At 49.4% G+C, this 25,112-nt stretch overlaps 10 protein-coding genes and 5 non-coding genes across 15 annotated transcripts; 8 read left to right on the plus strand and 7 right to left on the minus strand.

The window, feature by feature from the left end:
* Positions 1 to 46: 46 nt before the first annotated feature.
* Positions 47 to 532, minus strand: YALI1_A15633g (uncharacterized protein; the record flags this gene model as incomplete). The annotated part of the gene is made up of 1 exon (XM_068281806.1): positions 47 to 532. One exon carries the CDS (start codon positions 530 to 532, stop codon positions 47 to 49), a length of 486 nt encoding a protein of 161 aa, XP_068137907.1.
* A 3,306-nt stretch (positions 533 to 3,838) lies between these two features.
* On the plus strand, positions 3,839 to 4,336 carry YALI1_A15666g (uncharacterized protein; the record flags this gene model as incomplete). Its single annotated transcript, XM_068281807.1, has 1 exon — positions 3,839 to 4,336. One exon carries the CDS (start codon positions 3,839 to 3,841, stop codon positions 4,334 to 4,336), a length of 498 nt encoding a protein of 165 aa, XP_068137908.1.
* Positions 4,337 to 4,719: 383 nt separating this feature from the next.
* On the plus strand, positions 4,720 to 5,172 carry YALI1_A15675g (uncharacterized protein; the record flags this gene model as incomplete). The annotated part of the gene is made up of 1 exon (XM_068281808.1): positions 4,720 to 5,172. The coding sequence occupies one exon, from the start codon at positions 4,720 to 4,722 to the stop codon at positions 5,170 to 5,172; it is 453 nt and encodes a 150-aa protein (XP_068137909.1).
* A 173-nt stretch (positions 5,173 to 5,345) lies between these two features.
* Positions 5,346 to 5,427, minus strand: YALI1_A15682r. Its single transcript has one exon. It is a non-coding gene; the product is annotated as a tRNA-Ser (tRNA).
* An 885-nt stretch (positions 5,428 to 6,312) lies between these two features.
* YALI1_A15720g (uncharacterized protein) lies at positions 6,313 to 9,258 on the minus strand (the record flags this gene model as incomplete). Its single annotated transcript, XM_500103.3, has 1 exon — positions 6,313 to 9,258. The coding sequence occupies one exon, from the start codon at positions 9,256 to 9,258 to the stop codon at positions 6,313 to 6,315; it is 2,946 nt and encodes a 981-aa protein (XP_500103.2).
* Positions 9,259 to 9,456: 198 nt separating this feature from the next.
* Positions 9,457 to 10,992, plus strand: YALI1_A15722g (uncharacterized protein; the record flags this gene model as incomplete). Its single annotated transcript, XM_500104.3, has 1 exon — positions 9,457 to 10,992. The coding sequence occupies one exon, from the start codon at positions 9,457 to 9,459 to the stop codon at positions 10,990 to 10,992; it is 1,536 nt and encodes a 511-aa protein (XP_500104.3).
* A 138-nt stretch (positions 10,993 to 11,130) lies between these two features.
* Positions 11,131 to 11,202, minus strand: YALI1_A15740r. Its single transcript has one exon. It is a non-coding gene; the product is annotated as a tRNA-Thr (tRNA).
* A 2,597-nt stretch (positions 11,203 to 13,799) lies between these two features.
* YALI1_A15766g (uncharacterized protein) lies at positions 13,800 to 14,171 on the plus strand (the record flags this gene model as incomplete). The annotated part of the gene is made up of 1 exon (XM_500105.3): positions 13,800 to 14,171. The coding sequence occupies one exon, from the start codon at positions 13,800 to 13,802 to the stop codon at positions 14,169 to 14,171; it is 372 nt and encodes a 123-aa protein (XP_500105.2).
* Positions 14,172 to 14,249: 78 nt separating this feature from the next.
* Positions 14,250 to 15,641, minus strand: YALI1_A15784g (uncharacterized protein; the record flags this gene model as incomplete). The annotated part of the gene is made up of 1 exon (XM_500106.3): positions 14,250 to 15,641. The coding sequence occupies one exon, from the start codon at positions 15,639 to 15,641 to the stop codon at positions 14,250 to 14,252; it is 1,392 nt and encodes a 463-aa protein (XP_500106.1).
* A 2,206-nt stretch (positions 15,642 to 17,847) lies between these two features.
* Positions 17,848 to 18,543, minus strand: YALI1_A15813g (uncharacterized protein; the record flags this gene model as incomplete). The annotated part of the gene is made up of 1 exon (XM_500107.3): positions 17,848 to 18,543. One exon carries the CDS (start codon positions 18,541 to 18,543, stop codon positions 17,848 to 17,850), a length of 696 nt encoding a protein of 231 aa, XP_500107.3.
* A 2,040-nt stretch (positions 18,544 to 20,583) lies between these two features.
* On the minus strand, positions 20,584 to 20,675 carry YALI1_A15835r. Its single transcript has one exon. It is a non-coding gene; the product is annotated as a tRNA-Ile (tRNA).
* Positions 20,676 to 21,483: 808 nt separating this feature from the next.
* On the plus strand, positions 21,484 to 21,555 carry YALI1_A15843r. Its single transcript has one exon. It is a non-coding gene; the product is annotated as a tRNA-Cys (tRNA).
* Positions 21,556 to 21,810: 255 nt separating this feature from the next.
* On the plus strand, positions 21,811 to 22,509 carry YALI1_A15846g (uncharacterized protein; the record flags this gene model as incomplete). The annotated part of the gene is made up of 1 exon (XM_500108.3): positions 21,811 to 22,509. One exon carries the CDS (start codon positions 21,811 to 21,813, stop codon positions 22,507 to 22,509), a length of 699 nt encoding a protein of 232 aa, XP_500108.3.
* Positions 22,510 to 23,493: 984 nt separating this feature from the next.
* Positions 23,494 to 24,840, plus strand: YALI1_A15863g (uncharacterized protein; the record flags this gene model as incomplete). Its single annotated transcript, XM_068281809.1, is given in 5 exon segments — positions 23,494 to 23,544; positions 23,576 to 23,661; positions 23,678 to 23,773; positions 23,856 to 24,253; positions 24,821 to 24,840. 5 exon segments carry the CDS (start codon positions 23,494 to 23,496, stop codon positions 24,838 to 24,840), a joined length of 651 nt encoding a protein of 216 aa, XP_068137910.1.
* Positions 24,756 to 24,829, plus strand: YALI1_A15875r. Its single transcript has one exon. It is a non-coding gene; the product is annotated as a tRNA-Met (tRNA).
* Positions 24,841 to 25,112: the final 272 nt, after the last annotated feature.

The raw sequence follows: 25,112 nt of genomic DNA on the forward strand, positions 1-25,112 counted from the left end.
CGTTTGCTTCATCACATGACTATCTTTTTCGGCTCTTACGTCTCCTTTACCGCCCTGGTGGTGCTAAAAGTTCCGCGTCACTACTACACAGCCAGAACTCTATGGCAGATGTGACATTTCTTTTATGTGGGAACCAAAACGGCCGAAAGCTCAAGGTGCAGTTGCGAGGATTGGCACAAGCCTCACGGAGCCAGGGCGGGACGTCCAAACTTTGAGACGACACGAAATCCACTTTGCAATTAGGTCTTTGGACAGTCTGGTTGTAGTAGAGGTCAAGTTGTTGTGAAATCAACCGGAGAGCAGTTATTCCCGGTGAAAAAGACGCTGCGGAGATGGAAACTGCACAGGAGTGTCCACCAGACCTCGGGGTACACCGCCAAGGGTTTCCATCTACATAAATCCGAGTAATGCGTCTTGTTGGAGCTGCCGAAGGGGCGTTAGGGTTTCGCAGGGCAGTGAGTAGAACAAGTGTCTTCGTAAGGGTAATGAGGATCTGAGCAAGCTGTAATTTGGACATGTGAATTATACCCATTACAAGGATTCTCTAGCCAGTTTTCCAGTTGCAATCTGCTGTTTTGACCCACTAAACGGCCTGCTATTGGAGTCATTAAAGTTGGACTAAATGGTGCAAACTTTGAGCAAGTGCACTGTATGTAGTGTACGTAGCAAAGCAACTGTGGATGTGATGTGAATAGCGCAAATGCATGGAGATGTTTGAGTCCGTCAGTGTGCTTTATAATATCAGTGTGTCCCTATGCGAGTGATTTACTGTAAACGAGTGCAGATCAGTGTTCGCACAGTACGAGTATACAAAGAGCGCGCTCCAATATCAACTGGGACTTCAGCATTTAGAACACGCCGTACGGATCCAGGAACAAGTGAGCGTCCATCTTCGTAGTCTCCATGTGATTCCAATACGTTCCGGTAACTACACCACTATAGACCGTATATCTCCAAGGGCGAACGAACTGGGAGTACTATACTCGCACGGTATCGTACAGTATCGTACAGTGTACAGCACTCGACTCTTACTGTACGATAGGAACACCACCAACGCGTATCCCTGCGGGGGCAATACAATATCCCTCTCTTATCTAAAGTTATCCGTCGTGTTGCAGTCGGTCTCTGAGGTTGTCGGCTTCGGGATCGGTGATTTGAGATGATCCGAATCCGGTGTAAAGATGACTCTGGACCTAAACATCCAGATCGATGACTTGAGGACTCTTGTTGTATACTAAACAGCTGTTGTGGTTAGTGTCCGCTAAACCGTGCATTTCAAACACCTATACCTTCACATCGTGTACCGTGCCAGGGCTAGTCGGGCTTCAAACGGCTTTCAATGACAGCTCATTAAACACGCAATTTTGATCGGAATTGAATTTCTAATGCACCAATGTGAAGCAGGAGTCTTCACAATTTGATTGGTGTCGTTTAAAATCCGAGTCACCAAAAATATTCCTTCCAAAATTGGTACACACGCCCCTGATTTCGGACCCCGAACAGTCAAACTCAAATTTGACATTCATAACAGGCCGTTTTAATTTTTTTGTTTTAATTTTTTTGTTTTAATTTTTTGTTCTTTTATTTAATTTTATTCGATAGCCGTTGCATATGGTAGGTTTATGCACCAAAAACTCGTTATCTATCGTCGGAAAAAATCGCCGAAATATAGAGAAAAACAGAATAGTAAAGAAAAAATAAACTGAAAACCCCTGAAAACCCCACAATTCACCGCTGATTTTCCAAATAGACGCCCACCATCCCGCACACAACCCATCCAGGCAGCTGTCCAAGTACACTACATACTGTACATAGGTCTCCACCCGATTAGGAGCCGGAGTCGGTAGAACTCACGTAAACGAAATCGTGGTGGGCTTTGCACGGCGCTGATACAACACCATATCCTACTTGGGTCTCCACATTTCAACTGTACATCTCCCGGACTCGTTAAATCAGCTAAGCGTTGTTTGACCAAAAAACCTCGGATAATTCTTCACATACCACCAAAAATCCCCCAAAAATTCCCCAAAAAGCCCCCAATGATCTCAAAATTACTAAAAAAAAGTACCATTGTACAAGTATCTCAGTACCGACTGACCCACAAGCTCTCGATAGACAATGAACTCCGTCGTATTCAATACACGGCGTTCATCTGTACTTCGTGTCGTCTGCAGACATGTGCATCTTGCATTCATTAAACCGAATAGAAAACATCATAAAATGTCTAAAAAGGGTCTTTAAAATACCCCAAACGACTTTTTCAACATCTTACTTCCGATATTCACTCCTCGATCCCCATAAAACGGATTATATACCTCATTATTCCTCTTCAACCGACTTTTAAGAAATCCACTTTCAATACCCGAAGTGCAAACCTTACTGCAAATTCTAATAAAAAACCGTTGTTCTCAAACGGCCTCTTCTGGATGCATATTTCATGTGAAAAAAAACTTGGCAGGCACCCAGAGACCGGGAAAACCCAACCCCGGCGTCGGTCATGTGATCAAATATCACCGCGGCAGCTTTTTCCCCGCCCCGAGATCTCGCCGAGATGTGCTCAGAAACCCAAATTTTCCTAGTATTCCGGCGGATCAGCCGCTTCCGAAAACCCAAGTTTATTTTTATTTTATTTTTTAGGCCAAAACGATCAGGGTTAGGGTTAACATGGAAGTTTGCGGCGGTTTATTTAATTTTAATAGTTGATGTGAAATGTGTGGCGATATGGGCAGAAGTTGTCCAGTGCACACGGGGTCACGCGTTTGAGCGGTGAGTGAGCGGGGGAAGAAGGGCTGGTCACGTGATTGAACAGTGGAAGTGGCGCTGGTCACGGTTTTTCAACTTCTAGTTCAGTTGGGTTGTTCTTTGTTGGAGTTTTTGTTGTAGAGTTAAGTAAGATGTTAGTAATATGAACACCATACTTGGGGTTTTACTTGGACTGGGTACCAACATCATGGAGAGTTGGGTAAAGTCCAAATCCGACGGAAATATCCGCAGATACTTGCGTACATTGTGGGCATTGTTTGACGAAATACAAGTCTGAACTGGTGTCAGGTTTAGAACTGACAAAATAACAATTCTGAACTGTTGTCGGGTTTCGATTGTGAGTAATGTCCTGGTGAACTAGTTGTCTTGGTTTTGCCATCATCAGAGATCTGACAGTATTACCAGTATTTTCGTCAATTATTAGACGATCATTCAGGTACAACTTCGGTGATGGTATGTACTCGTAGTATAATCGTACAAGAGACAAGTACAGTACATACTGTCGATGATATCCTGATCGAAGACATAGAGTGTTGAAGATGTCCTGGCACTTAATACTCGTAGTAGAAGTCTACCTTGTGCTTGTACAAGGTTGGTGTTGATCCTAGCACCCCTGGTCGTCATACCATCGGAAATCCATAGTCCACACCTCCCAGATACTCACACTTGTAGGTATCTGTAGTTGGCTCGGAAGACACGTGAATTACGATACCCGGCGGGACTATCGAAGGGGTACATGTATTTGTAGTGGATTTGCATAGGTTGGCAGTAATAGCACCTGACAATCGGATGATGTTCAAGTGAGATTACTGGCCCACGACCATTCTCGCCAGCCGTGGTGGTTCATCGCGTTTGATACCCTGACTAACCCATGTATCCTTTACAGGTTCCAAGAGTACATTTACCAGTCTGGGAGTTGATGATTCGTCGGAGAGGTTTGGGGTCGTCAATCCTTCTGAATTGCTAGCGGGTATTGATGTTTCTGGATAGATTTCGTTCAGCGGATTTTATCATCGAGTGAAAAGATAGATACCATCACCAACCACGTCTTCGTATATTGAGAGTCGTGTTACCAATGACGCTCGGTGTCCCATCGATCCCGCTGAGCAGCACACCAATCGTTGAACACACTAGTCATATCCACAGAGCAGCTCTGATTACGCGTGCTTCCCGTCATGTGAGATATCCCCAGCCCCTGGTCGAGACACGCACACACCATGGAATCCAGAGTGTACAAGCCCACGGGTCTCTCCTTTTACCCGGCAGCATATGGTATTGCTATTTGGGGGGCCGCCTGCTTGTATTGCAGGATTTCGATGGCCAGAAAAGTCTTTCCGGTGAGCAGTTCACCCACAACGCACCCACAATTCCATGTAGGGCAACAAACCGATTCAGAACACCGTCATTGCGGCCACGAACAGTGGCCCAATTGAGGTTGTCGTACTGCGAGTGGTTCATGGTGCCGATGGCAGCTAGATTTTTGTCCCACACCCTCAGAGCACGCCATCTCGTCCTCCGGTCCTGCTTCCAGTCCTCGTCGTCTCCCAGACAGTTGTCGAGCGGTATTCTGTAGCCCAAATCGACCCGCAGTTGCAGAAACCGGCCGTGAATGAAAAAGTACACGTACTCAATGCGACGGAATTGTACACAAAATACGTCTCAAGAGCTCGGCGTTCGGCTCAATACAAGCCAGGTAAGATGTTGGCGGGTCCTCTGGTTTGTACTCCATTACCACAGCCCGGGACACACGAGAATGGCGCCATCAGGGGCCTTGGTATGCGGTGCCTTGTGCAGCATCTTGTCCACCACCTGGTGCAAAACGGTCCAGCGCGCCTGGATCAGGTGGTCGTTTGTCGTCCACCAGCTGGACCCAACCATCGGCGTGTGCGTGCCAGACCTTTGTTCCTCGCTTGGTGATGATCTCTCTCTGAACAATGTTCTCAGATCCACATTCGTATGCATACCCTCCAAATGTGTTCGCTCCAACTGGTTCGCTCCAACTGGTTCGCTCCAGCTGGTTCGCTTCAGCTGGTAGTCTTCAAGGACCCCCGTGTCCAGCTTTTCTTCAAACAGCGCCTTCATCCCACGCCGCACACTGGAATCTTTGGCAATATCCCATGTGGCAATTGCGTCCACGTCGTTGCGACACCTAGACATGGCGGCACTGAGGTCCTTGATGAGCAGCAGGTTGTCGTGGTCATGGCTCAGGGTCTTTCGCGACCTCCTCACCAGCCGGACCACGAGCCTTCCAGCGTCTTGAAAACCTCGAGGCACAGCTTGTGTTGTCTCCGACAGAGCCACGACTGTGTCCAGATTGCACTCCCGGAATACCAAGCGGAAGACGTCTTCTTTGAGCGTTTTGGCGAACAACTAAAGAAGAAATCGCCACATACTACAACAACATACTGAACTGTGCTGTGCTGTGAAAGTTCCGTATCAACATACACCATCCCGGATCAACATATTTTCGTCTAAAATCGGGAGACTTGGAAAACAGTCGAATGGGGGACTAAGCGGATCCGGTTCTTTGAAATTGGTGGAAACTACAAGATAAAAAAGTCAGATGGCGGACAAAAATATGGCGACATCCGCAGGATTCGAACCTACGCGGGGAAACCCCAAGAGATTTCTAATCTCTCGCCTTAACCGCTCGGCCAGGATGCCTACAACTGAAATAAATAAAGTGTTGAAACGTTGGTAGATGAATTATGATTTTTTTTAACATGAAAAAAAAAAAAAAAACCCGGCTTACTAGGTATATAGCTGTAATGAATCATTAGAAATAATAAAAAAAACATGAATCATTAAAATATAAAATATAAAAAAATGAATCATTGGTATAAAAAAATTCGCCAATTTCAACCCCCAAACATGGAATAGAGCTTCTGAAGTATCTTGTCATCTTTCTGGGGCAGCAAAACCGTCTGAATCAATTTCGAAGCTCCTGATTGTCGATCTCCTGATTGTCGATCTGCGTGTTTGAGATCCTTCAGGTTGGTGATTGTATGTGGAGATGTGGAGAACGATAAATAAAGGTATAACGAGTACGTAGCGAATACGAGTAAAATGTACAAGTAGTTGATTTACAATGTACAAGTGGTTGTGTTACGATGTAAGAATAGTTGTGTCTACTTCTTTGACAATCCCCATTCAGTCCAAGTCTTGTACAAGTACTACCGCAGGAGAAGTCACTTCCAGACCTCTCAACGGGCAGATGACCATCGTTAGGCCAGCGGTACAAAGAACTGAATCAAGTGGCATATGCTCACTTAGTAACACCATGGCTGTTTTCAATTCAGTTGTGAAGAATCGTGGCCGAAGGATCTGGTGCCTGTGACACTTTCAAACGCGATGCACATCAGATTGAATCAACAAGCCAGCCATTGGAAGATCACCACCTCCCTTGAAATGACCTAAGAAAGCCATTGAGTCCCATTCAATCTGCTAGTACTCATGATTGCTTTTCTGATACCTTCAAACTCCTACCTACAATCCCACTTCAATACATAATACATATAATTACAAACCAACGCAGCCAGCTCCTTATGCTTACTCGTCGTCATCTCCAAACAGATCGTCCATGTCGTCGTCACCATCTGCATCTCCATCTGCATCTCCTCCGTTGGCCTCGGCCTCCTCCTCACCCTCAGGCTTGTCCTCAAGCTGCGACTTCTTCATCAATCTTCGCTTCTTGGGTGCTCCTCCCTCCTTCTTGGACTTGCGCTTGCTGGGCACAGAGTCGCCGTCATCACTATCCGACACGTCGTCCATGGGAACATTGTCGTCGTCCTCCACAAACTCGTCCAGGGCCTTCTTGGACTTCTTGGACGTCTTTTCCACCTTTTCGTCGGCCTCGTTGAACTCCCGCATTCGCTCGGCCCACTCCAGCGCCTGCTGCTGCTGCTGCTTTCGCTCCTCCTCGAGCTTGGCGGCCTTCTCGGCGGCGGCCTGTTCGGCAGCTGCCTTTTCGGCGGCAGCCTTCTCCTCCCGCTGCAGGACATATTGCCGGGCCTCCTCGAGCTTGGCACTGTTGGCCTCGTCGTACTCCTTCTGTTCCGCCAGTGCACGCTCCAGCTGCTTCACTACAGTGTTACCCATTGACGCTCGCTGCTCCAGCTCCTCCTTGGGGAAAGGAGGCGTGTCGGAGGAAGCCAGCTCCTTGAGCGACGCAATGGCCTCGGTCATTCCCTTGATCGCAGCCTCGATTTCGCTCAGCTGTCGTTTGCTGGCCTCGGTCTTTCGCAGCACCTCTGCCACCTGGAATTGGATGAAGGCCACGTTGAAGGTCGTGCTGGGATCGGCCTGCAGCTCCACGGCCTTTCGACAGAGCTCCAATGCCGTATCCAGGTACTTGAGCTGCTTGGCAGAGATGCCTCGGGCGTACCAGGCTCGTCCCAAAAGAGACAACAGAGTCACGTCTGAGCCGCCCTTGAAGCGGTCCAAGGCAACCTCGTAAGACTGGATCGCCTTGTCATATTGCTTGAGATCGAAAAAACAGTGACCCAGATTGACAAACACGGAAATGTCGTCGGTGATGGTTTCTCTCACACGCTTGAAAATGTTGATGGCCAGGTCCGCTCGGTTGGTCTCAGCAAAAATAACTGCAACACCCTGGGCAGCATAAGCGCACTTGGGATCAAGAGCCAACGCCTTGCTGAAGAACTCGGCTGCCTTGAAGTAGTTTTTGTTTTTCTTCTCCACGTCTGAGTTGTTTTTAGGCTTGATGCTTCGTGCTTTGGTAAGGTACCAGTTGCCAAACGACACTAGAGCGTAGACATCATGCTTGTCAAAGTCCGTCAGGGTCTTGATGAGATGCGTCTCTTCGGCCTTTCGAGTTCGACGCAGATACCAGCCCTGCAGAGCTCGTACCTCGAGGTTGGTCACCATGCGCTCCATCAGAGCGTCCAGCCGACCACCGTCGTTGCTCTCAACAATGTCCAAAAATGCCAGTCGAATATCAGCGTCGGGGTACTGCATGGACTCGTAAATCTTGCGGGCCTCCTCCGTCTTGCCCTTGGCCTCCAGAGTTCGACCAATGTTGTAAGTGATGGTCACGCTCTGGTCTTCGTCAGCCACCTCCTTGGCCTTTTCAAACGAGGCCTGGGCGGCATCGTAGTCGTGAGCGGAGTACTGGTAAATAGCAATGTTGTTGAGAGTGGCGGGATCGTCCTCGCTGCTCACTCGCTTGAGGTGCTCAACAGCAGCCTTGGGGTTGCTCTCCAGCTTGCTCAGCAGGAGAAAGATCTCCTCGTCCACGGCTCCGTCTCCCTTTGAAGCCACCCAGTGCTGCAGCAATGGCAGCGCCTTGGGTGACTCCTGCTCGGCGTAGATGAGCCCGAGCATAACCTTGGCCTCCAGACACTTGGGGTTGGAGTTGAGAATGCCGTCCAGCAACAGTGTGGCCTCCTGAACGTTGGAACGCCACAGCACCAGCGCACGGCCAAGCTTGTAACCGACATTGTCCCGGTCAAATTTTTCGGCCTGACGGAAGCTCTCAAGAGCCTGCTGCACATGGCCGGCCAGCTGATGAGCCCGGCCCATCCAGAAGTGAATTTGACCCAGCACCTTGGGGTTTTCAGACTGGTTGATGGCAGTGTCTCCCAGCTTGACGATGGCGTCTGTGTTTCGCTTGGTGAAGAAGAATTTTTGCAGCTGCACCAACGTGGGCGCGTGCTTAGGGTCAAGTTCAAATGAGTCCTTGACGTGCAGCATGCCCAGCGCGTAGTACTTTTCAAAGTCGTCGGTGGCCACGTTCTGCAGCGCCTTGTCGAACAGACAGGTGGCTAGCATCACCTTGACAAAGGCGTTCTTGTCTTTAGCCAACTCATTGGCCCGCTCAAACGCAGCAAGAGCCTCCTCCTTGGAGCCCAGGCTCCAGAAACAGAGTCCAATGCCGATTCGCGGATCGGGCTTCATCGAGGGGCGCTGACTCAGCACGGACTGGTACAGTTTGAGCGCCTCGCGGTAGTTTTTCTTCTCGTATAGCACACGGGCTTTACCCATGAGCGCCAGCAGGTTTGTGTTTTGGGTCTGGAGCACGGTGTTGAAGTTGGTGAGAGCGCCATCCCAGCCGCCGGTCTGGATCTTGAACACGGCCTCGGTCAGCACATTGACTCGCCACGTTTTGTCGATGGAGAAGGCCTTGTTGGCGTACTCGGTGGCCTTTTCCAGCACGGCCGATCGTTGATCCACAGGGGCAGCCCGGTACTGCTTGAGAAACAGCCACACCAGGCAGTTGTACAGAGGCAGCCGATCTCCCGACTCCTTCATTGACGGCGACTTGAGAGCCCGCGTCACCACCTCGATCGCCTCGTTGGTCAGGCCCTTGGACGAGTATGCCAGACCAATGGCGAGCCAGAAGGCCTTGTCACATCGCTCGTTTTCCAGCAGCACGCAGATCTCCTCGGGGTCCTCTTGGATATCTTTGTCGAGGTCCAGCGAGATGAAGTCGCCATCTGCGTCCGCACACGGGATTTCGATGATGTTTTCCGACATGATGGTGTAGTCGTGTTGATGCACCTGTCGTCAGCGTCGGGGTTTTGGTTTTGTCGATTTTAGGTTGGGAATATTTCCGTTTAATGTGGCCCCCTGGGGAATCGAACGCCGGATCATATGCGGCTCGTGCATATGCAAAGAAATAAATATTGAGAAGCATATCCCTTTTTATGACCGACATTTTTCGCCCGTCACACAATGAGACTCCACATTTCGAATCTCAACCCGTCGCTGAAGGAAGACTCGTCTGACCTGGTCAAGCGACTCAACAGATTCGGGTCGACCACGTCTGAGCTTGAAGTCCGGCAGAAACCCACGATGGAAACCGCCTACGGGTTCATCGACATTGATCTCGAGGACAAGCAGCTTGGGCAGCTCAAAAAGGCCCTCAACAACGTGCGGTACAAGGGCAACGTGATTGGCATTTCGCAGGCAAAGCCCAACTTTATGGCCCGGTGGAAGGACGACAAGAACCGCCGATGCAGACAAGACCATGATGCCACGCGACATGCAAAGAAACGGGAGATTAACATCATCCCCGGTAGAATCCGAAAGACGGCTCGAAGCGCACAAAAGCTGCGGGGCCAGTGGTGCCGCATGATCAAGGACGGTAAGATCGTGCCCGTCAAATGCAAGCAGTCCAAGCTGTGGGGATACCAGCGAGACAAGCCTCTGGATCAGCTGACATACACTTACCGAAATGGCCAGTGGTGGAGTGGAAACGACGATCTCATTGAGACGGTCAAGTTCCAGGCCGACGAGCCGGGTCTGTTTGAGGAGGAGGAAGAAGAGAAGGGCGAGGAGAAGGACATGCACACCCGGCTGCTGGAGTCGCTGTTGTCTGGAGGCGGGGACTTTATTGTCTCCGACGACGACATTCCTCAGGCTGAGGAGCGTGTGTCCGCTGCATTCACCGGGGGAAACTACGACGAGCCCGAATATGTCAAGACAGATCCGTACGTGAAGAAGGACCCTATTTTTGATGAGCCTCCCATGGACCGAGACAAACGTCGAACCGACATGTCCAGTGACGACGACTCTTCTGACTCCAGTGATGAGGAGAGCGACGACGACGAGGACAAGAAGCAGGGTGGAAAGGATCATGGAAAGGATCATGGCAAGGGTAATGGCAAGGGAGCTTCCAAGTCCGGAAGTGGTGAGAAGGGTAAGGAGAATGATGATGACGGCTCTGATGGTGATTCTGATGATGAATCGGATTCTGATGATGACTCGGATTCTGATGATGGTTCTGATGATTCTGATGATGATTCTGATGATTCTGATAATGATTCTGATGATGATGACTCCGACGACAAAATGGATGCCGAGGAGGAGACTGACCCGCCCATTCTGCAATTCGAAAACACAGCCGATACCGGAACCCTGCGAAACCTGTTCAACCCCGAAAAAGAGTCCAAGTTCACACTATTTGGAGGCGACGACGACAACGACGAGATGGAGGTCGATGAAGAGCAGGTTGAAGAGGACGACAAACCCCAGCAAGAGACGGAGTCCACAGCCCCCAGAGCCACCGCCTCAACCGGACTCTTTTTCCCCCACTCAGACTCCCCTTTCCTGTCGACACAGTCCCAGATTGCCCAGCTCAACAAGAAGCCCATTGACAGCGACAATTGGGAGGCCGAGTTCTGGGAGGAGCGAGGCGATATCAAGGACGACGCACGATCGCGAAAGCGCGACTTCCAGCGAAAGACCAACAAGGACATCAGAAAGTAGGATACCGTTTGTAATATAGGATAATGCATTGTTTAACATAAACAAAAAATGTGCGAAGAAAATGATCGTGAATCACATGTACAATTGAAATATATAAAATCGCTTTTATATTGATGATTTAAAAATTCAAAAAATAAGTGCCTTCGACCAGATTTGAACTGATGATCTCAGCATTACTAGTGCTGCGCCTTACCACTTGGCCACGAAGGCGGCTTTTTTAAATTCTAGATTCTGAATCACGGGCCCAGAAATACGCTGACTAATCTGGTAAAGAAGGAAAAACTCGAAAAAATTGGTGCCATTGAGCTTGAGGTTGAATTCATGTGTTATAATGCATCATAAATTAGAGTAACAGCTGTTCATTTTGTTAGGTGAATGGTCAAAGACGGGTTCTTCACGTTCGTGGAGGGATACGAGAAGGTCTCCAGTTGTAGTAAGCTGGGAAGTGTGGAGTGATAGTAACTGAATTTGTTTTCTGAATGCTCAGATCCAGTTAGTGCCTCTTTCAAAAAGTGTTGATTCTCCTTCAACCTGCTGGAGAACAATGCCCAGTCTAATCAGTCCCGGAATGTGATTGTAGACATGGCCGGAAGAAGTAATGACCTTGATTCTTTCTGTGGATCTTCTGTGTATCCGCAGAGCTCTTTGGGAAGCAGGTATGCGTTGAAGAAGCCAGCTACAGTGTGTACTGTACTGGGGGTGAGCAGAACACAGAGTTTGGAGTCGTGTTGGAAGTAGTGATAACATACAATATGTACATAGTGATATCTAGTCCAGTTTTAGTGACTAGAAAGCGATGACTCGTGAAGATGTCAGGTCGCTTCATTGGTCCTGAATTCGAGGGTTTTTAAAACTCGCTATTCCCATATACTCACTGCCAGTCTACCGACGGCAATGCCAATCTGACGGTGTTTGGTTGAATTGGACAGACTCTGGAATTGGAGAGACTGGGTGTTGACAGGCTCTGAAATTCGTCAGAATAGCTCCGTTAATGTCTGAGAACCGATTGACTGTCTCCGATGAACTACTCGCACATCATTTGCAAGGTTGTTCCCGACTGCTCTCCAGTCGGAGAGATTCCCAAACGATTGTCCCATTCTTGCAGAAGGTGGATCGGGCGTAACCACAGGCCAGGACTCCCATATCATTAGGGGGATTTACCGTCTCCGGAACAAGTCTTCCCCGTTCAGCATATCCAGATAGCCACTTGTCTATAAGTCGCATCACCAGTCAAGTCTACTTGTACTTGTAGAACATGGGCTTTTTGTTCCGCGGAGTTCTCGTTCCCAAGAAATTAATCCCAAAGTAGACACCAACATTTCATCACACAAAATGGCAGTTTTTGGCTGAAATATCCCCTAACGACGTCAGTAAATGTGTTTCTACAGACCCGGTTCAGCATCGTCATCTAAAGTTTCATATAATGCAAACCTCGCATAACCGAGAACTTTGAATATGGCAATTTTTGATGAGACAGGTGAAACACACGAAGAAACACCATCTCTACAAGAGAAATGATTGAAATAGTACGTACATGTACCCTTCGGTGATTTGGGTGTCAGCTGGCGGTCCAGGGCTCTTCTGGAGTGACTTGAGTGCTTGTACAAGTCGTCGCTTAATGATGAAACAGAGAGTCGTGATCTGTGCAGTTCTCTACTCTACTGAAAGAGCAGATCTTCTTCATCTTTTCTCCTTTGCCAATTGTTCAATATACTCATTTCTATTGATTACTAAACCCATTTCCATGATTCTGACTAGTCTACCTCGATGAACAGAACCACCATTCTTCGAGGTTGCAGTCTGACGGTGGCAAAACACAATCCAGTATGTAATAATATGTAAAGCTCATCATGTACAATATCTGTTATTGTACTACTAAAACTGACTAAAACACATGTGCAGCAAAGTACCGGGTCTTCTGCAGGTAGGTCCTCCCTGCCGCTGTTAGACGGCACAGTGTTGGACTGTTGCTGATCGATGTTCTCGTCGTGAACAGATCAGATCGAATCAGAACATCTTGGATCAATTGCAGCTTCAATTGATGGTCGTCAATGTATATCGTTCATTTATTCGTAGCTGATCAGTTCAACAGGTCGACATAGCAGGTACAGTGTAGTGTACGATGTGCTTCTCAAAGGGGAGTACCTGTAGAACAGTACAGTAGTGTGGCGCCAATTATTCGCATCCCAGTCGATACTACTTGCAGTCACTTTGGGTGTTCTATGCTACACACGGAACATGCAGTACTTATTCAGCGTATTTACACGTTGTATCTGGAAGTCCTGTTCTCATCATCATCATTTGGAGGGACATCTTTCACAGAGTCCCCAAGCGTGCAAAGGTACGAGAAGTACCATACAAAACTGAGAAAAACTGATCTAAAAGGCCACTAAAAAAGACACCAACTTTTAGAGAACGTGACGGCACTTACTGGTCGGTATGGGGATGAGCTGTTCGAACAATAAGTGACCATTGATGTTCCCCCAAGGAGTTCTAAATCGATATCCCGACCTCCCAAGCAACGGCATAATGGCCTTTAGAAAGTACACTGGTCTTGAAAGCATGGGATTGTCGACATTAAAGTGGTTATTAAGTTCCTCTTCGGTGTCCGATCATGTGGAGAATTCATAACACACGGCGGAAACCATAGATAGTGACTTTTACAGAAGACTAGCCAGTGTAGTATCTGTGTGGGGGACCTAAGGGGTTAAGAGCAATAACTCCCCATTCCATGAGCTTTCCATGAACAGTTCTTTTCGCCATCATCCCTAACATTGCCCCTGTCGAGCCCCCATCACCCCCAAATCATGGATGATATACTTCTGGACGCCCTCGACGATATCCAGCACATTCTGGAGGAAGCCGGGCCAGATACAAAGAACTTTTTGGAACCAATTCTACCCTACACGCCCATTTTGTTTGCTAGTCACGACATGTCCGTCGAGAACCACGAAAACATTGCCCTTTCGCCCCGAGTGATGAACATTTGTCGAGAGTTTCAAAACTACGTCGAGGGTCACGAGTATGAGAAGGCTGGCATTCTAGAGCTCAAGCTGCGGCTTTGGACACTTCATTTGTCTGTGTTGGACTATGCTCCTCCATTGGAGCTTCCTCTGGTTCGAGAGGGCGACGATGAGGTCCAGTTCACTCGCATGCTCAATGAAATGTTGCAGATTTGATTAGTGAAAAACAGCGTAATTTATTTGTTTGAAATATTACAGTACTGTATGCGCGTATGTACAGAATCTGTAGTTGGATCAGTGCTTGATGATCCGGTTGTACTTCCAGAAGAGAGTCAACATGCCCATATCGTGGGCGGCCTCGAGAAGACCGGTGATGAGGAAAGCAAAGCCCAGCATGTTCTTTTCGGCAAACATGCCGGTGAAAATGGGACCCACAGATCGAGCCAGCGTCTTGACCACGTTGACGATGCCCATGACCTTGGTTCGCTCCTCGGCAGACACCACGTGCGACAAGAAGGCCTGTCGCGGTACCACGTCCATGACGGCTGTGGACGCTCGGAACAGCAGCAGAGCCATGGCAATGGGCATGTTTGGAGCCAGTGGAATGAAGGACATGGCCATGGCTGAGGGGAAGTGTGCAGCGACAATGGCAATGATGGGGCCCAGACGCTTGTACATGGACGAAGAGGCCAGCGACGACAGGGCGTTGAGCACGTTGGTGAAGAAGAACAGAGTGCCCACGGTGCTTTCACTGGCCTTCCATCGGTCCAGAAAGTAGGTGACGACCCAGGAGATTGGCATGAAGCCATAGCCCATGGAGTCCAGAGCAAACAGAATGCACAGCTTCCACACCACCTGTCGACTTCTACGGCTGAGAGGAGTGCCCCAGACTGAGAACTTGGGGGACTGGGACGGAGTGGGGTCGTGGTGGTCGGTGGGACGCAACAAAGGATCAGACTCGTCACCAGTGGCAATGGCCTCGTCCCGTCGCTCCTCCTCCTCCGATCGTTTTCGCAGCTCGCACTTGTCGCTTAGACCCCAATTGAGCAGCAGCTTGAGGAACGCAAAAAAGGCATATTGGGCAAACATGAACCGGTAGACCTTGAGCTTGGTCCAGCCATAATGGTCAACCAGCCCATCGATCATGAGTCCCGCAGACACACTTCCCACCGCACTGCCAACAGTGCCAAACAGCCCGTACCACGCGTAAATGTCCGACAACTCCTTGGTAGGAGTCAAATGAGCAACTACAGACTCCTCAATGGACTTGAAGGGCCCGGTCTCGTCGCCCGACGGACTAATCACGCCAACAATTGCGGCTATCAACAGTACAACAAAGTGATCGGAAAAGACAAAAACAATCCCACTGACCATCATCAGGAAAGATCCCAGCAACAGCACATGTCGGCGCCCAATCTGGTCGGCGTAAAGCGTCAAAAAGTAGCTAATAATTACGTCTCCGAGCAACGTCAGCGTCATAAAGTACCCCAGACTAACATCCGACACGTGAATCGCCCGGAAAAACTGCACCAGAATCAAAGTGCTCTGACCATAGGCAATCATTCGCAACACCTTTTGCGCAATCAGAATCTTGATGTCACGTGACGAATGCACCAGCGAACTCCACCCAATCTCCTTCGTGAACCGCTTGAACGCGGGCTCCGGCAATTCAGGACCTCGAGACATTGATATTGGCAGTGTATTGTATTGTATTGTTGGAGAGGAAGGTTGCTGCCAACCGGGTTGCTTTTATATATGCGGAATCCGAACCTTGATTTCGGGCGGTTATTTGGGCGGCTATTTAGGTCCAATTAATTGTCTTAACTAATTCTACTAGAAATCAAGTAATTAATTATACATTGTACAAAATTGATAAAAAAAATAAGAAATACTACAATACATTCAATCAATACATGTAATTGGCCATTTTGTCTAGATGAGAAGAGCCATCAGCGGAAACAGTGAAGCTAGAGTCGTGGCCTTGAGAGTAACAGCCAGGTTGGCCTGTTCTGGGCCAGATCCAGGAGTTTCAGGGACAGACTGCTCGGGGACGGGTTGCTCGCCTGGCTGACTAGGAGTGGAAGTCTCAGGAGAAGAGGGATGCTGGGGATGAGGAGAGGAATTCTCGGGAGAAGGAGAGGGCTGTTCGGGCTCGGGAACCTCAGGTGTGGGTTTCTCGGGCGTAGGCTTCTCGGGCGTAGGCTTCTCACTCTGGGGAACCTCAGGGAGTAGGCTTCTCGGGCGTAGGTTCTCAGGGAACCTCGGAGTAGGCTTCTGGGCGTAGGGCTTCTCAGGAACCTCGGAGTAGGGTTCCGGGCGTAGGCTTCTCAGGAACCGGAGTAGGCCTTCTCGGGCGTAGCTTCTCAAACCTCAGGAGGTAGGCTTCTCAGGAACCTCGGGAGTAGGCTTCTCGGGCGTAGGCTTCTCAACCTCAGGGAGTAGGCTTCTCAACCTCAGGAGTGGGCTTGATCTCCTCGACAGGCACAGAATGGACAACTGTCTTGGTTACCACTGTAGTGGTCTCATAACACTCCTCGTTATCACATATTGAAGTGGTCTCAGTAAGGATCTCGGTGACAGTGGTGGGGATAGAAGGCACCTCGACGGGCTCGGTGATGGAGGGGGTCTCTTCGGGATCACAAGGAACAGTCAGAGTCACGGTCTTGTTTTCGATAGTGGTGACAATGGTGGTGGAAGAGTGCAGGGGAGGAACTTCTGTAGTAATAGTCACGGGGATGGTAGTGCACTCGTCTTCACAAACAGTTACGGTGGTCACAACTGTAGTGGTGATGCAGTCGGTGGTGGTAACGGGTTCAGGTGTAGAGCAGTTATCGATTGTGGTGGTCACAGTGGAAGGCTCGCCAGCAGGATCAGTGGTGGTGACAGTTGTGGTTGTGACACAGTCGGTAGGGACCACAGGAGTGCTCACAGGAGGGCAGTAATCTGTTGTGACCGTCAGTGTGGTGGGCTCACCATTGGGAGGGGTTGAAACCACGGTCGTGATACACTCTGTGGGGGACACTGGCTCCGAAGTCACTGGCTCAGGAGTACAAACGTCAGTGGTAATCGTCAGGGTAGTAGGGTCGCCTCCTGGGGGAGTAGAAACCACTGTAGTTGTGCACTCCGTAACGGGGGCACTGGTTGTCTGAGTAGGGGGCTCGGTAGTGCAAATGTCAGTCGTAATCGTCAGGGTAGTAGGCTCTTCACCTGGAGGAGTCGAGACCACGGTTGTAATGCACTCTGTAGGAGTCACTGGGTTCGGAGGTCACTGGTTTCCGGAGGTCACTGGTTTCGGAGGTCAACTGGCTCGGAGGTCACTTGGCTCGGGAGGTCACTGGCTCGGGGGTCACTGGCTCGGGGAGTGCAAACGTCAGTGGTAACGGTCAGGGTGGTAGGATCACCACCTGGAGGTGTAGAAACCACTGTAGTGGTGCACTCGGTAACTGGAGCACTGGTTATCTCTGTAGTTGGCTCGGGAGTGCAAACGTCGGTCGTAACCGTCAGGGTAGTAGGCACTTCACCTGGAGGATTTGAGACAATGGTCGTCACACACTCTGTGATGGGAACGGACGACGAGCACACGTCTGTAGTGATGGTGAAAGTGCTGGGCTCGCCGGTGATGGGAGTAGAAACAATAGTGGTGGTCTCCAAGCAAGGATCTGTGGTGGTAGATCCCGAAGTTTGTGGCTGAGGAGTAGGATCACTGGAACAGGTGTCAACAGTTGTTGTGTAGGTTGTAGGTTCTTCCCCTGGGGGTGTGGTCACGATGGTGGTGACAGTGGTGCAAGGGTCTGTAACAGGACTTGAAGATGTCGGCTCCTCATTAGTTGTAGGAGCAGAAGTTTCAGGGGATGTAGTTGGTTGCTCAGACGTCGTGGGCTGCTCAGACGTCTCATGGGATGTAGTAGGCTCTTCCGATGTAGTGGGCTCCCCCTGTGTCGGGCTGCTCAGAGGTCGGTGGGCTGCTCAGAGGTCGTGGGCTGCTCAAGGGTCTCAGGGGATGTAGTAGGCTCCTCCGATGTAGCGTGGGCTGCTCAGAGGTCGTGGGCTGCTTAGAGATCTCAGGGGATGTAGTGGGCTCCTCCGAAGTAATGGGCTTCTCCGAAGTAGTGGGCTCCTCCGAAGTGCTGGGCTCCTCTGAGATTGGTGGAGAAGTCTCTGGACTAGTGGTGGACTCGGTGGAAGTTGCAGGCTCGGTGGACTCAGGAATGGTGGCAGGATCGGTGGTTGTGATGGGGACACTGACAGGTGTAGATAAGCACTCCATCACCACGACTTCAGTGGTCCAAATAGAAAACCCCGACTCCGTTTCCGTGGTCTTTGTGACCCAAGTCTGGAACTCGGGGGGACAAGTGGTAGAAGGGGGGAGGAACTTGCAGTGTGAGTAGACAAAGTTGTTGACGATGCATCTATCATCTTCATACTCAATAAGGGTTCGGGTACTGGTGACGTAGTCGGAGGGCTCACAGGTCAGTGTAGCCGTGACCGTGTGCATGCTGGTGATAGTTGTAGTTGCATACGTGTTGGTGGTCTGCTGGGCAATCACAGGAGCTGCGAAGGCCACCAAGGCGGCAGATGAGAGTTTCATGTTGGTGTGACTTTCAAGCGAAGAAACGGGTCTCTTTAAATAATCGGATTTTTGCTCTCAAGACCCCATTCTGTCTTATTATTAGTCGAAACGTGTCTGCCACAAACCTGTGGGTCCCGGGTCCTTGTGGTTGAGATGCGTTGTGGTCGAGGTGCCGTGCTTGCATTGTGTGCTTGTGGGCGACAATGTGTGCTTGCATTGTGGACGGCATTGTGTTCTTGCATTGTGGACGGCATTGTTGAACGCATTGTGGTGTCAGTGAGGTTGTCGTGAATGGATATCTGTTTCGTGGCGATGTTTCACTGCGATTCTATAGTTGAAGATCAGTCGAAAACACCGACATTGTGTGACGAATATATCAGCGCTTTTTGGAGCATCTCATCGACTGGTTCTCTTAGTCAGCAAAGCTGTCCATTTGGTCGACTGCGCCCATTGCTCTGATGCCATTTGATTTTGTTTTTGGTGGTTCGTCGCGAGTGTGAGATAACAAAGACGGTGATCTGATATTGAGCTGGCCCGAACAGTCTAATATTTAGGTTGCATTTGTGCGAGTTTAAATTGAGACAAAAAGTAGCGAAAATAATCGGGGCAATGTTGGCACTGTTATTTTCAGACAGAGCGAAATGGAGTTGAAAGGGGCTGAAGAGGAGCCCAAAAGGAGCCTAATTAGCAGATATATTCTCACGTGTTTGGATGCCAATTGTACCTGAAGACGGCCTGTCCATCTCGTTTAGGTTTCTGACCCCCCCGATTAGGACAGGTCAATAGATGACCATCTTGCAGCTGACATGCATGGGTCATCTAAGAGAAAAAAAGGGAAAAAAAGGAAAAAGGGAAAAAAAGAGGGAAAAAAGGGAAAAAAGAGGAAAAAGGGAACCAAATTGGTTGTCAGTAGATCTCTCTAGATACTTGGAAGCTATCCAGACGCCAGGGAGCTGCGGAGGGACAAAACAAGTGAATTAATAGTCACACTTGCCAGAGATCGTGCGTTTCAGTTATTTCGACCAACTATCTAATACCTATTACCGTCGCTCGGATGTTGGCTACGTTCTCGATTAACAGAAACAACGGTGGAAAAGCCAATCTGAAACTTGCAGCTTTCCCTGCAACACAAATAGCACGAACCCTGGTCCGATCCATTTGCTCATCGGTCTGTCGATCTCTGATAGATCTTCCAAGTGCTCTGGATGGCAGCTTGGCCGAATTTTTGGTCGATTGTCGGTTGGAGAATTCCAAGGTTGATCATTCCGAGTACCAGCGATTCATAAAGACTCCCAGAAGGCTCCATTACCTCACCCCGCGCCCTTCAGGATTCAGCCTCATGCACGCTTTCCATTGTGGAAGTGTTTAGCGGTGGTAGATCTGGAGCAAGCAGCGGCCATAACGGGCCATAACAAGCTGATTCCGACGACTTGGTGGGCGACTAGGCCGACGACTTGTGGCACTGGTTGGTAAACTGACCCGATCTATGCTCAAAACAACAGATTGTCTGCCATTTTCGGAACCTATAGCCCTCGTAAATGGACTATTGAAGAGGTAGGATGCGAACCTTTGCATAATTATGTCGTGGAGCTCTCCCCATTCATTTAGACAATGACTAGCTTAGCAATCTCGACACTGGTCTTTTGGATGCGGGCAAACACACCAAAGTCCAGCACTTGAGAGGAACAATGGTCAGCCTTCTTGGTGGTATTCTGCCCTTCTTCTCTCTCTTAGCAGCAATCTCAGGAGCCAGAGCGTGGACTTTTCAACTCTTTGATAAGGCAATACATGGAGAACAGTGTAGTAAAGACGGGGTTTCAAAAATGAGCTTTGCCGCTTCACTTGCCATTACTGAGACCGTCGCTGTTGGTTTCTTTTTTCTTTTCCTCCGCTTGTTGATACGGACATTCCTAAACGACTGGCCTTTCTCGATGAACTACCCAGAAATATAAATGTCATCTCTTCAACGACAGATCCTGAGACAACCCCACACCCACAGCGTCGGAAATCTGTATCAGATTTGTTCTGCGTCTTCACGGCGACTTGAAGCAAAAAGAATGGTCCCTAGCAGGATCGAACTGCTGATCTTCGCGTTGCAAAGCTGCTATTTCTTATTAGCACGACGCCTTAACCAACTGGGCCAAGGGACCGGGATGGTTTTCCGAGATTGTCTTTGCGAACTTGACATGAATAATGGTCCTATCATGGCGTGATTTTACCTTGCTTGTGGTTTAAAACGACTTGTATGCCCATTTGATGGTGCTTTACATGTTGTTCCTAGACTGTGCTTGAATATGATCGATATAGAAGTACGAGTACAGTATGTGCTTGAACATCGGGCTCTACAAGTACGCGAACGAGTGCAAGCATAGGAAACCAATGTTACAGACAAAACTTGTGCAATGTACGAGTACAGTATGTACAGTACTTGCAGTTTCTTTCTTAGTCGTAGTGTAAGTCGCTGTTGCTGTACTGTTCGTACTCGTACTTGTCTCGTCCCTTCACCACTTCTGCCGGCAGGAGGCACGGCAAAGAGAGCATATAAGTTCCAGGTATGAGTGCAAATCTCTTCCAATATCACGGTGGCCTTCGAATCACAGAAGCAGACTGATCTGAAGAGCGAATTCCTTGTTTTTTGTCGACCATTCCCTTCTGAAAGGGTCAAGAAGACAGCATAGTTTACCAACAGCAGTTTCTGAACATCAACTGTTTCTGACCAACAGTTTCGGGTAGGTACTACTGTACATCACTAGGGTGACTATCCTCATAGTCGCTATAGAACCCAGAATAGAAGTGTAAATTGGAATATTCTTGGTTAAACACGTTGTTTTTGTTATGCTGAATACATTTCAGCTATCAGAGGCCCATAAACAAAGGTATATCCGCACATCAAATGCGACGTATTAGTCATTCGAATCAACAGTGGCATCTCTATGGAACAACCTTTTCCATATTCCAGGTCCTATGGCACAGCGGTAGCGCGTGAGATTGCAAATCTTAAGGTCCCGAGTTCGAATCTCGGTGGGACCTCTTTTTTGCTCAGCTAATTTTTTTGGCAAATCACCAAACCAATCATTTCGCGACTGTCCTCGAATGGTATCACTGAAACCGACACGGTCCACATTTCCTCCTAAAAAAGACCAGTGGAACGACGCTAATATTTATATATTTTTATATCTATGTCAACCTTAATTTATCGCGTTCACGACATTTCTCCAACGCAGTCTAACTAAGAAAAACACTCTCGAATTTTCCGTCAAACCGTTTGCCAAACACAATCACACAATGACGACATTACCCACGTTGCCGCCGCTTCCTGAGGACATTGTCACGGGGATGGAGGAGCTGAAAATCGTCATGAGCGCGGCTCTGGAGCGCCAACGATCGCAGCTGGTGCAGTCTCGGCAGGACGTGAACCGGGTTCTCAAGGAGCTAGAGGAGGAGTCCAAGGGCGTGTCTCTGGAGATTGAAAGCCACATGGCTCGCCAGCACGACTTGCGGCTCCAGATCTCCGAGCTGGACAAGCAGATCGAGGACAGCAAGGGCACGATTGTGGAATACAGCCGTCGACGGTCTGAGCTGGAAAGCAAGGTGGAGGCTGCTCAGAGGGCGTGTGACGAGGGGCGACAGCGGCTGGAAGAGCAGCAGTCGTTACGGAGGCGCCAGGTACAGCACGTGATGGAGCAGAGCGTGCGCAACGTGCCCGAGCTCATGTACATGGAGGATCTTCTGGGAATGAAGATTGAGGCGGTCCAGTACGACCAGCTGCGGTTTGTGTTTGTCAAGCTGGATCCCAACGACTACGCCCGCGAGTTTGCGTTTGTGCTCGACATGGCCGACGTCAACTACCGCGTGGAGCAGCTGGAGCCTACTCTGGATTTGTCCGTGGTGGATAGAGTTGTTGGCAAGCTCAACTCCTCGCGCAACTTTCCGCAGTTTCTCAAGGAGATCCGTCAGGCTTTCAAGGACGCCATTATGGAGTAATCACGCTTGCAACCTATGGGCAGCTCGGCGTTGGTGGGTTGGGGAGTTCCAGAAGATTCCACACAGTACGTTCGGCGTTCGGGGTCCGAATCACCCCTTCCAGGTGTATGGGACATGTCCGCACTGCCTGAAACCAGCAGAGTTAATGTGTTGCAGTCGCATGATGTTGTTTCGGGTTTTTACCGGTACAGTACGCAGTACCATTACAAAATGTTTCCACTCGGGATGGCATTCAGTTGCTGTCGAAGCTGGACGTGCAGGCGAGTTCTCAATCAGCATTCAATCATCACCGCAATGAACTGGAGGTACATGGGAGTCGGAGATCATTCGTCCCCTTCCCACCCTTCCGCCTCTGGCCCCTTTCACTTCTGGTCCTTCCACTGGTCTTTCCACCTCTGGTCCTTCCACTCTCGCACATGTAAACACGACTACAATATTTATTATCGTTAAGCTCAGATTGGAAGATAGAGAAAGATAGCAACGGCAAAGTTGAAAGAAGACAGCTCCGAGGAGGAAGGGAGGCAAGCCCAACGTTGTCTGACACTCAAAGCGGACAAGGCTCTGACGCTGTCAGAGCGCGAGCTGTCACCTAAGACCCGCTGCAGTCGACGCACTAGTTGACAAGATGAGCTAGGTGAGCACCAAAGGCCGCTGGAGAGGCCCAGGAGCACCTGAAGAAGTGCATCCTGCACCGTCTGTTGCTATGACGTCAGAAGTTATCTCTGCACTGGGTGTGGACAGAAATGTGCGCCATTTTTCACGTTGCGACAAAAGTCTTCGTCACTCTTTCGGTTTACACCTGCGTCCCAGATGCGGATGACGTCAGGATCTCTGAGAGCCGGACATGCCTACCGAGAATGGTAGACTTCCATAGGGGTCGATTTTCGCGCCGGATCCCTTTTTTATCAGTATATATAGGGCCTCGTTTCGCTGTCCTTCTCTCTTCATTATTGCAATCACAACCACAACAAGACACACTTCACAATGACTTCCATCGACTTTACCATGAACAACGGCAAGACCATCCCTGCATCGGTCTGGGAACTTGGAAGTCCCACCCACCGAGGAGGTTGCCGGCGCCGTCCGAGTGTGCTCTCACCAGGGAGGTTACCCGACACTTGACACCGCATTCAACTACCGAAACGGGGCGCTGTTGGTCGGTATCAAGCGAGCCCATGGAGAAGGGCGTCAAAGCGAGAGACATCTTTGTCACCACCAAGATCTGGGTCACCTATCACGACCGAGTCGAGGAGAACCTGAACATGTCTGGGGCGACTGGGTCTTGACTACGTCGACATGCCTGCTGATCCACTGGCCCCGTTCCCCTCAACCCCAACGGTAACGAGCCCCGTCTACCCTCTGCGACCCGACGGATCTCGAGACATTGACGAGTCCCGGCTCCCCAGCCCAAACTGGAAGCAGATGGAGGCTGGTTCTGAAGACTGGGCAAGACCAAGTCTATCGGTGTTCTCCAACTTCTCCATCCCCTACCTGCAGGGAGCTGCTCAAAGGGGGGCCACTGTTGTGCCCGCCGTCAACCAGGGTCGAGCTGCACCCTCTGCTGCCCAAGCTGGAGTCATGGAGTTCTGCAAGAAGAACAAACATCATCATGACCGCTCTTCTCCTTTCGGATCTGTCGGAGGCCCTCTGCTCAAGAACCGAGCTGGTTCAAGCTCGCCGACAAGAGACGAGACCTCCCCGGCGGATTCTCACCCTCCTACCACATTGGCAACGGCACTGTGTTGTCATTCCCAAAGTCCGTCACCAAACTCTCGAAATCATCGAGAACGGTAAGTCTGGCCGTCAAACCTGTCCAAGGAGGACCTGCAGGCTCTCAACGATCTGGCACAAGACCGAGGGTATCCACCGAAACCTCCAAGCCCAAGTGGGGAGTTGATCTCGGTTTCCCCCGACTTTGACTTTTGCCTAAAAGTCAAGGCCATATTTATAGACATTAGACATAGAATACAAGTACTTTGATTCAGGAATGAGAGTGTGTATGATTATGAGGAGTACGAGTATGAAGAGTACGAGTACGAGTTATGAGAGTACGAGTACGAGTATGAGAGTACGAAGTATGAGAGTACGAGTATGAGAGTACGAGTAATGAGAGTACAAGTATAGAGTACGAGTAAGAGTATGAGAGTATGAGAGTACGATGATCAAGTAAACTCATCACCCTGTACAGCTATTGGTTATCGGGGTCCAAAGAAGAAAAAAAAAAACATTTAGGGTGAAAAAAAGAAATGCCCGGTACCAGGGTCAACTGGTGATCTTCCAGATTATGAGACTAACGCTCTAAACCAACCAGGCGAATCTGCCAAAAAGTAAAAATAATAACACTAAGATCCTAATTTTAACTTTTTTTCGCGGACTTGAGCAATCGACCCACACCACGCTCACAATATCTCTCCTCGTGTTCCAAAGCCTCCTCTGTCGATATTGCGCCTTTCCGAAACTGCGGTGCGATGATTGGGTGCGTCTGGTCTGGATGCCAAACTTTAAGCCAGTATCTGCAAAAGTTGGTAACTGACTCATTTTGCAGTGCGCCTAAACGCTTCTAAACTTAACGGTTGGTTACTACAAAAAAGCGCTAGACTGTG

The sequence above is a fragment of the Yarrowia lipolytica genome, chromosome 1A, assembly GCF_001761485.1.
Source record: "Yarrowia lipolytica chromosome 1A, complete sequence".
Classification (NCBI taxonomy): domain Eukaryota; kingdom Fungi; phylum Ascomycota; class Dipodascomycetes; order Dipodascales; genus Yarrowia; species Yarrowia lipolytica.